At 27.2% G+C, this 13,301-nt stretch overlaps 2 protein-coding genes across 4 annotated transcripts; both read right to left on the minus strand.

The window, feature by feature from the left end:
- Positions 1–452: 452 nt before the first annotated feature.
- On the minus strand, positions 453–3,585 carry LOC101511185 (uncharacterized). The gene is made up of 5 exons (XM_004511028.4): positions 3,132–3,585; positions 2,764–2,848; positions 2,549–2,654; positions 1,122–1,862; positions 453–732 (listed from the first exon to the last, which is right to left on the minus strand). Exons 1-5 carry the CDS (start codon positions 3,295–3,297, stop codon positions 724–726), a joined length of 1,107 nt encoding a protein of 368 aa, XP_004511085.1. The 5' UTR covers positions 3,298–3,585; the 3' UTR covers positions 453–723.
- A 4,370-nt stretch (positions 3,586–7,955) lies between these two features.
- On the minus strand, positions 7,956–11,094 carry LOC101510654 (protein ASYMMETRIC LEAVES 2). Of its 3 annotated transcripts, XM_073370935.1 has the most exons (4): positions 10,909–11,094; positions 10,535–10,584; positions 9,175–9,989; positions 7,956–8,381 (listed from the first exon to the last, which is right to left on the minus strand). In XM_073370935.1, the coding sequence occupies exon 3, from the start codon at positions 9,856–9,858 to the stop codon at positions 9,193–9,195; it is 666 nt and encodes a 221-aa protein (XP_073227036.1). In that variant the 5' UTR covers positions 9,859–9,989; positions 10,535–10,584; positions 10,909–11,094; the 3' UTR covers positions 7,956–8,381; positions 9,175–9,192. The 3 variants fall into 3 exon arrangements, with proteins under 3 accessions (XP_073227036.1, XP_073227035.1, XP_004511083.2); XM_073370934.1 differs by lacking the exons at positions 10,535–10,584; positions 10,909–11,094 and having other exon boundaries at positions 7,956–8,147; positions 9,175–10,050; XM_004511026.4 differs by lacking the exons at positions 10,535–10,584; positions 10,909–11,094 and having other exon boundaries at positions 9,175–10,050.
- Between the last annotated feature and the right edge of the window lie 2,207 nt (positions 11,095–13,301).

Consider the following 13,301-nt stretch of genomic DNA (forward strand, 5'->3'; position numbering starts at 1 on the left):
AAGAAATTTTTAGTTTTTATGAAGCTCTCACACTTATTTTTTCTAAATAAATCTCTATCTGTTTCATCCTCCCGTGATTTGTAACACAAACCAATCTTTTTTTAAGGTGGCTTTAAAACTCCATAACACATAGTAGCCTATAACTCTAAAGATTTGAGATATGTCAAAAACACAATGAATATTTGAAATGGAGATGAGAAATTGAGGGAGATTCGAAGAATTTGACTGATTTTTATTAGATATCTAGTTACTTTATACCAACTATAATTAATATTTGTATTTTATTTATATAACTAACTAACTAATATGTTTAAATAATTATATGGTGAAAGTTCCGTTGAAGATAGAATAAGAAAAAATTGAAAATCAGAATATATATTTGTTTCTTACAAGAAACGATCAAAATACTTCAAAATTCATAATACAACGAATCAGAAACTAAAACATAAAAGTAAACTGAAAAAAAATGATTATACTAATAATTCATCGGTTATTGTTACATATGGAATATAAGCTAGTCAACAACAAATCAAGTTTCCCAAACGGTACATAACATCTCAAAATGAGTGTTTTTATGTCTCATTTTGTTATATATAAATAATAAGAACATTTAAACCTATATTATGATCTTCTGCACATTACAAAAATTCCTTGCCACAGTAGTTCGTTCCAGAAAAACAGTCTGAAACATTGCCGGAGAACCACTTGTAAGTTATTCTTGTCTTATTTTTCCTGTGTTATCATTTGAAACAATAGATAAATGAATTATAGTATTTTTTTAGATAAAAAGGTGAAAGTTAAAAACTTGTTTGGCCAATTCTATTAGCAAATAATATACATTGGTAATTTATACTCCCCATCCTATAAGTGACTTATTTTTAAAAATAAAAATCTCCCAAAATAACTTTCACTCTCAATTTTAAGATGTTAAATATATTTTTTCAGAGTTACCCCTAATTAATATTACATACACAATTTGTAATTCAATATATTTCACTTTACATAATTCTCACTCTTTTATTTATATAAACTTTTAATTTGTGTAAAATGATAAATAGATTAATATTGTATTTCCTTACACTGAAAACTTAATAATATAAAAGGAGACAAAATAATCATACCTTATGTTTAATAGGCTTTAGTTTTGTTTCTCTGTCTATATGATTGATACTTGATTTTCTAGCATTCACCACTTTCTCTACCATTTTACTTCCTTTAAAATATGATCTACTTTCATTACTTCCAGCTGCTAGAGAAAATGTTTCTTTTTGTGTCTTCATGTTCTTTTGTGTTCTGTCTAAATAGTTCAAACCATTCTTATTAGACATGTTTGGTGATGGTGACCTTGATGGTCTACATGCTTTTGGAGTAGGATCTTGATTTTGACACCCCCCAATTATAGATGCTCTAGTAGTACTTCTTCCTCTTGTACTTGAACTTGACCTTTTATCTGTCCTTAGATTTTGTGGTGTTTCATTTGAGAGTTCTATTACAATATCTGAAGCCTTTGGTTTCACTGATGGAGATACACCTCTAATTCTAGGCTTCCTTTGTGTTTCATTTGGTTCAACATTTTTCTTTTGGTTCAAAGAAAGGAAATGATCAAAATTGTTGGCTTTCTTTAGAGGATTGGAATGTTTAGTGTTGTTGGTAGCATCATGTTCTTTTTTGAAATTACTGATGTGGTTGGTTGTGGTAGGGTGAGTGCCTAATTGTTGTTCATTTGTGTTTTTAATGATGTTTGGTCTTTGTTTGTTATGACTTGGTGTTGTAGATCTCATAGGAAGTTTTGATGATTTTGTTGAGTTTGTTTGATTTGTCTTTGGTTTTAGTGTCTCCACATCACTCTTTGCAAATAGTGCCTGTGTTGAAAAACCAAACTTTATGTCATCCATTTTGGATTTTTGTTAGGTTTATATAGAAGAACATGTTAAGTATTTAACAAATTTCAAAAAGTATAATTGACAAATTTATAAAAAGAAAACAATTTAAATTATAAATAAATAAATAGAATATTTTGTAGGGAGACTGGATTTCCCCCATCATTATATGCAAGCATGAAAGTCCATTTCAAGGGAAATGACCATCTAAAATGTTAGAGTTAGGCTCTGTATATTATTATTGTAAAAAGATTTGAACATGTCTTTGAGATTACAATATTAAACTTTTAATATTACATCTTTTCTATGCATTATATTTGCTTTGAATAAAGAATAACCTTCAATAAAGATTGTTACATTAATATTAATGGACAATACTTGAAAGAGAATTTCTTTTCAAATTAAGTAAATGAGAATGAGATATGATTTAATTAAATTCATCAAAACACTACTTAAAATGTTAAAATGAATAGTCTTAATTTATTCATTTTTTTAATATAATGAAAAAATCAAGTTTCTTTTCTTTACATCTCATTTAGTTAGCTTAACACTTCAATTAAAATATCAAATTCATATAGTTAGAGCGTGATAAAACATAAAAGCTTGTTTCTTTAAAAAATTAATATGCATCATTATAATGAAATTAATGTATGAGTTGAATGACATACTCTTGAGATAGAGTGAGCAATTGGTAGCTCTTTCTGAATGACAAGTTTGGCGTTGGGTTCCATTTCTAGGGATGGAAACAGAGGAGTTGCTGGTGGTGTTTTCAACCTGTTTGGTACATAAAATGTTCCATGTCATATATAATTTTTCTTTAATGAAAGCAAATAGTTATTAATCAATAAGATTTTTCTATAGTATATGTATTTATGAAACCCACCAATCAAAGTCGCTTTTATTTGTTTCCAGAAGCTCAAGTCCATACTCTTTCCTCCCCGAAGGAATTTTATAGAGTGAAAACTTTCCTGCAATAATTTTGTTTCTTCCTTTAGTACTATACTATATAGACACTACCATCTAGGGGTAAAAAACAATAAAATTTAATTTATATATGTAAGGAACAAAAATAATACTCCTTCCCTCTATCTCACAAATTAGTAATATAGAGTAAGGAACAAAAATCTTCACTTTTCATACCATTTACAAATAATGAAGTGTGAAATATTTAACAAAGAAATCAAAGATAAATAAATAAGAAATCTAGGCAAACAATTGAGTATGATGATAAATTAATTGATGAGTAATTACCATTAACACCGTAATTAGAGTCACATTCATAATCTTCAGAAACACCGAACAAGAGGCTAGGATTAAGTTCATTCTGGCGCTTCTTCAATTCCCTGAAAAACGAGAGTTCCTCTTCTCTGTCACATTCGAATCGCTCTATGCGTCCTTTCATGTTGTCCTGCACCATCACTGTAGCCACGTATTCTCTATCCTTATATAAATTATTATTACAAATTAAAAATAAAAACGGTGATATATAATTTCTTTTTCTCTCCAATTCCCTCACACCACCTTTACTCTACTATCATAGATTCTATTTCTTGTGTTCAATTGAATCATGGTGTTATAAACGACAAAACGAATAGAATCAATTGTTTAGTTCGGAAGATGAATTAGTGCCATGTGGAGATCTTGCCGGCTATATCAATTGTTTTTTATTTTCTTATTATATAATTAAGTATATGAAGTTGAAGAGTGTCATTCTCAGATGACCGTCTAACTTTTTAATCAATCGCAAATCTCCGTATACATATAAATAAATAATAAAAGTCAAACAGTTTTAAAAATAATAGTTATAATGATCTGACTATAGTTCATAAATATAGGTTATATCGGTAATTATAAAAACATTGGTATATATAGTGAGGTTTAAATTCAAACTCAAATTTTTTCACAATCTTTAAATGTGTGTGGATCTAATTATTAAATTAATCATAAAAAATAAATAAAATATATTCAGTGGTCTTTAATTTAATTTTTAAGTAATAATTAGTCATTTTTTAAAATTAATCTTTTACTTAATTTTAAATAAAAATTTAATCATTTACGTCTTAAAATATTAATAATATTATTTATTTATTTATTTTTGTAAATAAATCAAGAAAATTCATTATTATCTTCAAACAAAACTCATAAAGTTAATTAGCATATTCAACAAAATATATATTTTCATCAAATAAATAGTTCCAATCTTCAAATAAATTCACATTTTTATCTCCAACAACAATATATTTAATATATTTTAATGATGTGGAATGTGATATCATGATATAAAACTATATAGATGCATTAATTATTCACATGTCATTAATACGTACAATTACAAAAATGAAAAAAGAAAATTTGAAATTAAAAGTTAATGGTTTAAAGAATTTTATTGGGATTTCATAAATGTTAATCATTTTACATTATCATATTATATTTCATTTTTTAAAACATGTTGTAGTTAAAAAATAAAAATAAGTGATCAAAACTAATAGATTTTAAAATATGAGTCAATTTCATGAATTGGTAAAAATATCAGACTAAAACTGCAATTAAATCTTTTTAAAAATTGTTTATATTTGTTGATTTTGAAAAATAAAGACAAAAAAAGCTAAAAGATGATTTTTTATATTTTTGGAGGAGTCAATATTAATTTTAGAAATCAAGATTTTTAATTTTCGAGTCCAATTGTAATTTTTTTAATAAGATTTATTGTTTAAATCATTTTTACCTAAATATATTTAAATATAAATATTTATGATTTAATTCATTTTTAATGAAAATCAATTTTTATTACCTCAATACCAAGTACTATCATAACCACACAAATACAAGTGAATTGGCACACAAATGATAAGGGTAGTAGCTAAGTCCCAGTAACAGCAACCGAGTAATGAATTCGATTAGAGTTTTGTGAAATATTTTCTAAGTCCAGGGCACATATCTAAAAACCGAGGGATACTGGTCCCATTCTATAAATTGAAGTTAAGTACTGAAGCTCAAAAAGAACTCCTTTAATCGGAGATTAAGGAATATAAAGTTTGGTTATTTTTTAATATAATTAATTTTATTTTCAGAATGGATTTTAACATAAAGTTAGAATTTGTATTTTTTACTTTTAGATTGATTTTCAGCCTAAAATATATATGAATTAACTCACTTTTTCATGAAATATATTAAAATATAAATCGCTTTATAATCAAATCACTTTTAGTAAAAATTAATAGCCTTGTTTGTTTAATATTATTTTAAAAATAATTTTTATAGTATTTTATCTTTTTATTACAATATTTTTTAAAAAATAAAGTTTCAAATGAAAATTTGATTTCAATAGTTTATTTTAAATATAATTTTAAGTATTTCATCTATTTGCTACAACTTTTTATAGATAATGAAATTTTAAAAAATGATTAAACTAAACTTTTTTTATCTTCATAAAACTCATTTTTGAAAGATATATTTTTAACAAAAATGTGATTTTAATTATGTTAAAATCTCTAATAATAAATAATTAAATTATTAAATATCAAATTTATTTTTTTTAATTGATAACAAATAAATTTAAAAAACTTATTCTATTTATAAGTAAATTTTCATAACACTCATTTTTTTAAAATATAAAATTAAAATTAATTTCTCTAAATCTTAAACAAACGGACTTAATAATATATAATCAGTTCAAAATCAAATTTTGTCACTATTAATTCAAATATCTTTTTTTTTTATAAATAGAAAGTGTATTCAAACCCATACAACAACAAACTCCAGACTGATCATCGTGGCCAGACACAACTACCCAACTCACACTTAATCTCACAAAATACTCAATGTACACTACTTAAGTTGTACTTTAGAAGAAAAATAATACTTGCTTTAATTTTACGGAAAGCAAGTTATTAAATGTTAAAAAAGTACAAACAAAGAATACCAATAATTAAAATTAAATTATTGTTCAGATTAAGTAACGATCTGGAAATAACAACTTCGAATAGTCACATCTCATAGACATTTCTTAGTTATTTTACCTTCTTTCCCTTTTCATTTCTCAATTGAAGTGGTTGTAGCGGAAGAAAGAAAAGGGAAAAAGAAAGAGGGGACAAACAGCATATAATTAAGGATGTAATAAAGATGTGAAAGGTGAAAGAAATGCAGTAGGTGTATAGTTTTCTTGATCTTATATTCTTTTATTCTTCATTTCATTTATTGCAATTTCTAACTAAAATTAATAAATAAATTTAATTGTTATTTATGAACATAATTTTAAATATAATAATAACAATAAAAACAAAATATTTGTAATAATTTAACGGCTGTGATTGACTGACATTATAAATCTTTTTAAGACTTACCATGTATCTCTTTTGATTGTTATTATAAGCAAAAAAAATATATTTAACTATTTTTAACTTATTCAATATTAATTTTTATCATTTAATTTAATTTTAATAAAAAATATTTAATATCAATAATTGAATATTTCACATTTAAATGAATAATAATTTAATTAATTTTTTAATAAATATGTAAATAATTATTTTTGTTATAATAGTATCGGAAAAAGTATATAAATACATTAACTATAAATAAATATAGAAAAGCGTGCATGCTAAACCAAACTTCAAGAAAAAGAGTGTATTGTTAGAAACAAGGAATAGTCAAGGATAGAAAGGAAAAAGGTGGTAAAAGAATTGGTCAAGTCATAGTCACTATATTCATTTCATACCCAATGGAATTAACAAAGGGGTTCAGATAGTAAGAAACAGGTCCATAGTGTTGGCACTGTCTAATAAATGCGAATGGCATTGAGAATTAAACATTGGGTGTGTGTCATTGTGTTTGTTGAGTAGTTTTACTCACTAGCAACTTGAACCAATTGCTATAAATGCACTTCTGTTTTGTAGCCAAGTCTAATCATCATTTTTTTTCTCATATGCTTCTATTAGTTCAACCGTGTATGGTGTACAGAAAAAGGTATATATAATCATGGAATTGGATTTAGTGCAATTAATACATCACGTTTTAGCTATTCGATTTAGAATTAAATGACAAGTCATTTTAATTTATAAGAATTTTTTTATTTAAATCATTTGATCTCAGATTAACAATTAAAATTTAAAATTATATGTAAATGTGTGTAACTCTTTAGGTAGGTAAGACATTCGAGCTTATATAATCATATACTATATGAGCGTCATATTAAAAAAGTCTATTAATTATTTGATTTTAATACATATATGGTCTTTATGTGACTAAAACAACATTTTAACCTTCTATTGTTAAATTTAGAGTTTTAATTCTCATATTTCACAATTTTTTAGGATTTTTCTACACAATACAATTTGAAGTTTATAATGGGTAGAAACTCTATTACAACCTTTTCTAGTTTTATTGATCAAATGTAAATATAATTTTTTTCAAAATATAATGTTTTCCATCCAAATCATCAATATTATGTAAGTTAAATGTAAGTCTACATTATTTATAATGAATTTGAAAAAATAATTGCAAAGTTTAGTTGAGAAAAATAATAAAACCTTAAAAACAAGGATTAAAATTCTAAATATTGAAATGGGGACTAAAATTTTCTTTGAGTTATAATAAGTAGACGACCCAAAAGTTCATTAAACCTGATTTTCTAAATCTAATCATATACTTTTAAATTAATATTATATGCATTATTCTAAAAAATTTAATTTTACGATTAATTTATAACAATATTAATACTCAGTGATTAATAATTTTTTTGTTTGTTTAATTGCTAAATACTTTTAGATTTTTTTATAATATAATACATTAAACAGAAAGGGAGCACAAGGGATACTTATTCTCTTTCATTTACTTACAATTTTCTTAATCTATTTTAAATAACCTAAAATAACATTCAAATTAAAATAGAGAAGATACAAATAAATAATATACAATACAAGAAAAATAATAAAAGTTTAATTACTATGTATCAACAATGTCAATATTTTTCCATAAATATCTCATAAAACGTGGCTACCATTTTTTATGTGAAATAATATTATTTTCTAAAATACAATATAAATATTTATATCATAAAAAGTGATTCAATGTGTGTAAAACAATTTTAACGTGCAAACAAATCAAATACTTGAAACAAATAGTGATATATCTCATGTATAGTACTAATTAACACCATATGTTTGACCAAAACTGTACCATCATTATTGATTAAAAGAAGATAATAAACTGTTTTGCTAATAGTCATAATCTTTTTCCATGGAGGGACTCTTCACTTATTTCTTCTCTCTGTAGAGACAGTAAAAACACAATAGTCAAATATTGGTCAGCTACTACATAACTTAATATTGACGTCATATATATCTTTCTGTCTACATTTTTGTAATGATATAAAACAAAAATTAAAATTAAAATAAAATGCTACTCGAGCTTTGACTGATGAACATTAGTCTTTGATTGTCCATCAAAATTTGAAGATTGCATGTTCATTTCTTTTCTCCATCTAGTATAATGCCAAAACTCCTTAAAACAAAAACAAATATATATAAATAAACTTTTGATTATACATACATACACACAACACAAACATAGTTGAATTAAAATATTTTAAATTTGAAGACCATAAAATCTTTATATTTTTTTATATTTTCATATACTACTAATTCATGCATTAGATTTTATAGAATTTAATTAATTGACTATATTCCAGATTTATGTATAACGCATTATAATCATGGTTTTAAATTGTTGTCTGCAATTGCAACTGCAATATTGTAGATTTTGAAGTCTATGTAACAGTACTTAACTGTAATTTAGGCCGTCTCAGTAAAATTTATCTATATTTTTCTGCAATGTAAAGATTTGCAGCATAATTGCAATGACAACTGCTACCGCAATTTACAATCATGATTATAATAGATTAATGTTTTATAAATTATTTGACCAAGTACATTTTTATTAAGAAAAAGTTGAAATGACAAGAGAAATTAGAGATCAATAAAATAAAACTCATTTTCAAATTAGGGTCTCTAATACTTAACAGGGATCAATTTTGTCTTTTTTTCATCTCTAAATTTATGCGGCTAATTCAATTTTTTTTAATTATACCAAAAAAAATATAGTACTACATGAGAAATTACATACATAAGAAACCAATTAAAGAAAAACAAAGAGAAAGAAATGGCATACATATATAATATGAATAGCATTGAAGAAATTCCCAATGTAATGATTGCATATTTTGTATGCAGTTATGTAATTCAGTGATGATATATAGATGACAGACGAAAATTAAATGAAAAGCATTAATTATTACCTATAACATTAAGAAACCCTAGGAGCGGTTAACAGTACGGCGGTCTTCACCACCACCTCCGGCAGCACTATGGTGTTGAACCTGATTGAACTGCCCTAAGCTAGCAGATATATTCATAGCCAAAAGACTAGTATCATAGTTGTTCCCAATTCCACCATCAAAATTTCTCACAATATTATTTTGTTGGTTCGGAAAAAATTGATGATGACGATGGTGATAGTGATGGTCACGGCCATTACTATTACCACCAACAACTGCAGTAGTATTCTGTGTGTGGTGATAATTATTAACGGCCGCGACAGATTCATTAGTCATCAGACCATGACCTGTCGTGGCCGCTATGCTTAAATTTTGGTACCTAGAGAGTTCCGATTTCGCGCAATAAAGATCCATTTGAAGCTGACGAAGTTGATGTTGAAGAAGAGAAATAACACCTACACAACCGTAAACTGGATCACGGAGTCTCATTTCGGCTTCATAAGCGAGTGAATTAACAGCATCTTCACGTTGGTGAGGGTGTAAATCGTTGAGAAGCTTTGTAACATTACTTGCACCGAAAATTCTATGAACATTTGCAAATTTTTGAGGCTGATCAGGTGGGAAATAAGGTGCAAATGCACATTCTGGTTGACATTTGCGGCGTAGAAACTTGCATGCTGCACATGGTGAATTTGAGGATGCCATAGGAGTTTGTGTTGTAGTCACACACTTCTTCTCTTCTTTCTTCTTTCTTGTTTTCTTCTTTCTTCTTTCTTCTTTCTTGTTTTCTTCTTTCTCTTCCCTTTTTTTTCTCTCTCTCAAACTACCATTAATTTCTGTGATATGCATTCACCATGTTTTTGTTTGTTATTACTATGTTGTAAAATAATAAAATATTATAAAAAGGAAACGAGAGTAGATCAATTAATGCGTGTTAGATGGTTAAATCCATTATTTTACGGTCTTTTTGGTAAATCTATTTTTTATAAATAAATAAAACAAGTATAACAAAATTTGCTTCTCCTTCACCGCCAACACTTTAGGCTGGTTAATTTTGTATATGTAATACATCAACACTTAAAAAATATAAAATTTCTTCAAATTTATATGTTATTTTGACTTTGATATATAGAAACAAAAATAAATTAAAACAAGTTTATCTAGGTAAGAATTAAATTATAGTTATTAGTTTGAACTTTTATAAAATAAACAATATATTTTTCAAACTCTTTTAAAAGATAAAAATAAATAAAAGTGATGATCATGTGGGAGATCCAAGGGAGAAAAGTTCGAAAGAGCAATGGGATTGAAGAAAATATGGAAGTTGACAAAAAGAAGGAATAAATAAGCATATATAACAATTTTTCAAAGATTGAGTTACCACTCGAATTTCATATTCTCGGACAAAATCCTTGATCCTTGTGTTGCTGGCTGAGAAATTGAAGACAAAAAACAAGAGCGAAAGTCATGTACATGAGAATGCCAGTGCTGTCTAGAGAAAAATAATAAAGTTTATCAATGTTTCAAGCCACAAGACACTCCCTCGTGTGAGAATGTGAGACTTCATATTTTTTTAGCTTTGTTCGTTACAACTTGATATATATAGAAATCTATATGTTGTTGTATATGTTATTGAGATACATCAAATTTGTAACGATAGATTGAAATAAAGCAAATTTAATCTTATTAAGCAAATTTAATATCATCGACAAAATCCTTATACTTGAAATTTTGATGCTGAATTTTCTTACAAACCTTCTCATGCAATCTCTTGATCTCTTTTGTTCTCTGTTCGTCATCTACAACGGTAGAATGCTAGACAGGTAGCCAAGTCTCGTGGGCTATAGGGATGTGTGCTATATACCACTTGAAACAGCAGGCATTTCTTGATAACTTATTGGTTGAGTTATTGTAATCAACCTCAACTTGAGCAAGAATGCGGTCCCATTGTTTTATGTTCTTGTGTGCCTCTATTTGACCATCTTTTTGGGATGACTAACACTACTTAACTGAAGCTTAATTCCCATTTTTTTTTCCATAGAGTGCTCCAAAAATTGCTTAGAAACTTTACATCTTGCTTAGAAGTGATTATTTTAGACTTCCATTAAGATGAACAATCTATTTGAAATGTTATAACTTGAACAATATCATTGGTCTTCTAACATGGAATGTATGTTACAATCAAAAGTAATTGGGGATTCTAACCCCTAATTAATTTTGATGATGACCATGTTAACAATAATAATCATTTGTTAGTCGATATAAATACAACTGCAAATGTTTGTGTCTAGCGACTCGAGATTCTACATCAATAAATCTAAACCATCTACATTAAAATAACCTTTTAATGTGAAAGTTTAGTGAGGTAACATCTGTGTAACTTTCATCTCAATGAAGAATCAACTTTGGTACGAGTGCAACATATACTTTTAAGATCTACCAAATCTAGAGAAAAAGACAATTTAAAACTTAAAATGATAATGTCAAATGTCTTATCGTTGCTCTGTGTACGACTTGCTAGCAACTGTAGTGTCATGTCAACTCATTGAGAAAAACAAAGACATTATGAGTAACAACTTTATGGCCACAAATAGGCTAAAAGCTTAAAAAGATTTGAAGTTTGTTAGTTTCTTTAAAAAAATTAGAAACATAGATCACTTTCATTCACTTATCAAAATATTGTTTATGATATAATATATAAAAAACAGAAAAGATAAAAACAGTAGAGCAACATGGTGGTCTGTTACCTAACCATGATTACAAAGTCTTAAACCACTCCAACAAGTATGAGTCACCATACTTCATGTAGAGGTAACTTGAACAACAAAATAATAGTCAAGATAAAACAAAAGATCATAAAATATTGTTGGTGAACATTTCAAATCTCATGCTTTAACACTCCTCCTTGAGATTTTTGATGGACACTCCAAGCAACCTTGGAAGAGATTTGGTCAATATATCAGAAACTTGATAGTCTGAACAACAATGAGCGAGCTTGATCTCTTTACTTTTTATAGCCTTGCGTATAGCGTGAAAACTTCAATTGAATATGCTTGGTTTTTCCATGTTGAACTGAATTTTCAGCAATAGCAATTGCTGATTTGCTATCACAATAAATCAAGGTTGCTTCCAGCCGTTGTATTCTCAAATCAAGTAGCATTTTCCTCAACCAAATAGCTTGGTTTGTTGCTGCAGCTCACTACGCGAAAAAAACGCATTTTACAGTGCTTTTAAAATGTACACTAAGATCAAACTAAATATAAGAAGAAAATAAGTATAAGCAAAAAATCAAATACAGTTCAAGCTAAATACTAAAATGCTCAATTTTCGCAGATCAAACAATTAAATTACATGAACTCAGTTCAGATTACATGGCTTATATAAAACAATTAAACACATTAAGATGCCCTTCTTTTTTTCCTGATGGGATTCACATTTGTTTGTCCATTAATGATGCAAAACAATGGATTAATCCAAATTCCCTCATCATGATCATCTCTAAGATATAAACCATCATCAGTTGAATCAATTTCATGTGGTTGTGATGTTGCAAATAAAAGATCATTACCAACATCTTCATCATTATTGTTATCATCACTTATTTTATTGGTCGATAGGACAACAGACCATTTATCATCAGCAGGATCAGTGACATAAAACACTTGTTGACCTTGTGACGCTAAAATAAAAGGCTCATCTTTGTATCCCACCCTATTAAAATCGACAAGCAAGAACTCTGACTCATCAATCCGAATGCCATTATTATTATCGACCCACTTGCAACCAAATATGGGAACACGAAACATTGTGTAGTCTAACTTCCATATGCGCTCGATAACCCCAAAATATGATAGATTTGCATATATTGGGTTTTTGTCTTTTGCACTTGAGACATGCATCGCTTCAGCTACGAGAATGACTCCGCTATTTTGCATAGTGGTTTGATCATCTTGTTCTTTGGTATAAAATGTGTAGCCGTTAATTACATAACCGGTGTACGAAAAGACATGTAAACTCGGACCATTTGCTAGCCACCTCAATCTCTGTGAAATCGATCTGAGGTCTATATCAAACTTTGACTTTATGTGATTATTTAACCATGTTATAAAACTTCGATTGTGCTCTCCATTATTGATGACTCTTCATCA

This window comes from Cicer arietinum, chromosome 7 (assembly GCF_000331145.2).
Source record: "Cicer arietinum cultivar CDC Frontier isolate Library 1 chromosome 7, Cicar.CDCFrontier_v2.0, whole genome shotgun sequence".
Lineage (NCBI taxonomy): Eukaryota > Viridiplantae > Streptophyta > Magnoliopsida > Fabales > Fabaceae > Cicer > Cicer arietinum.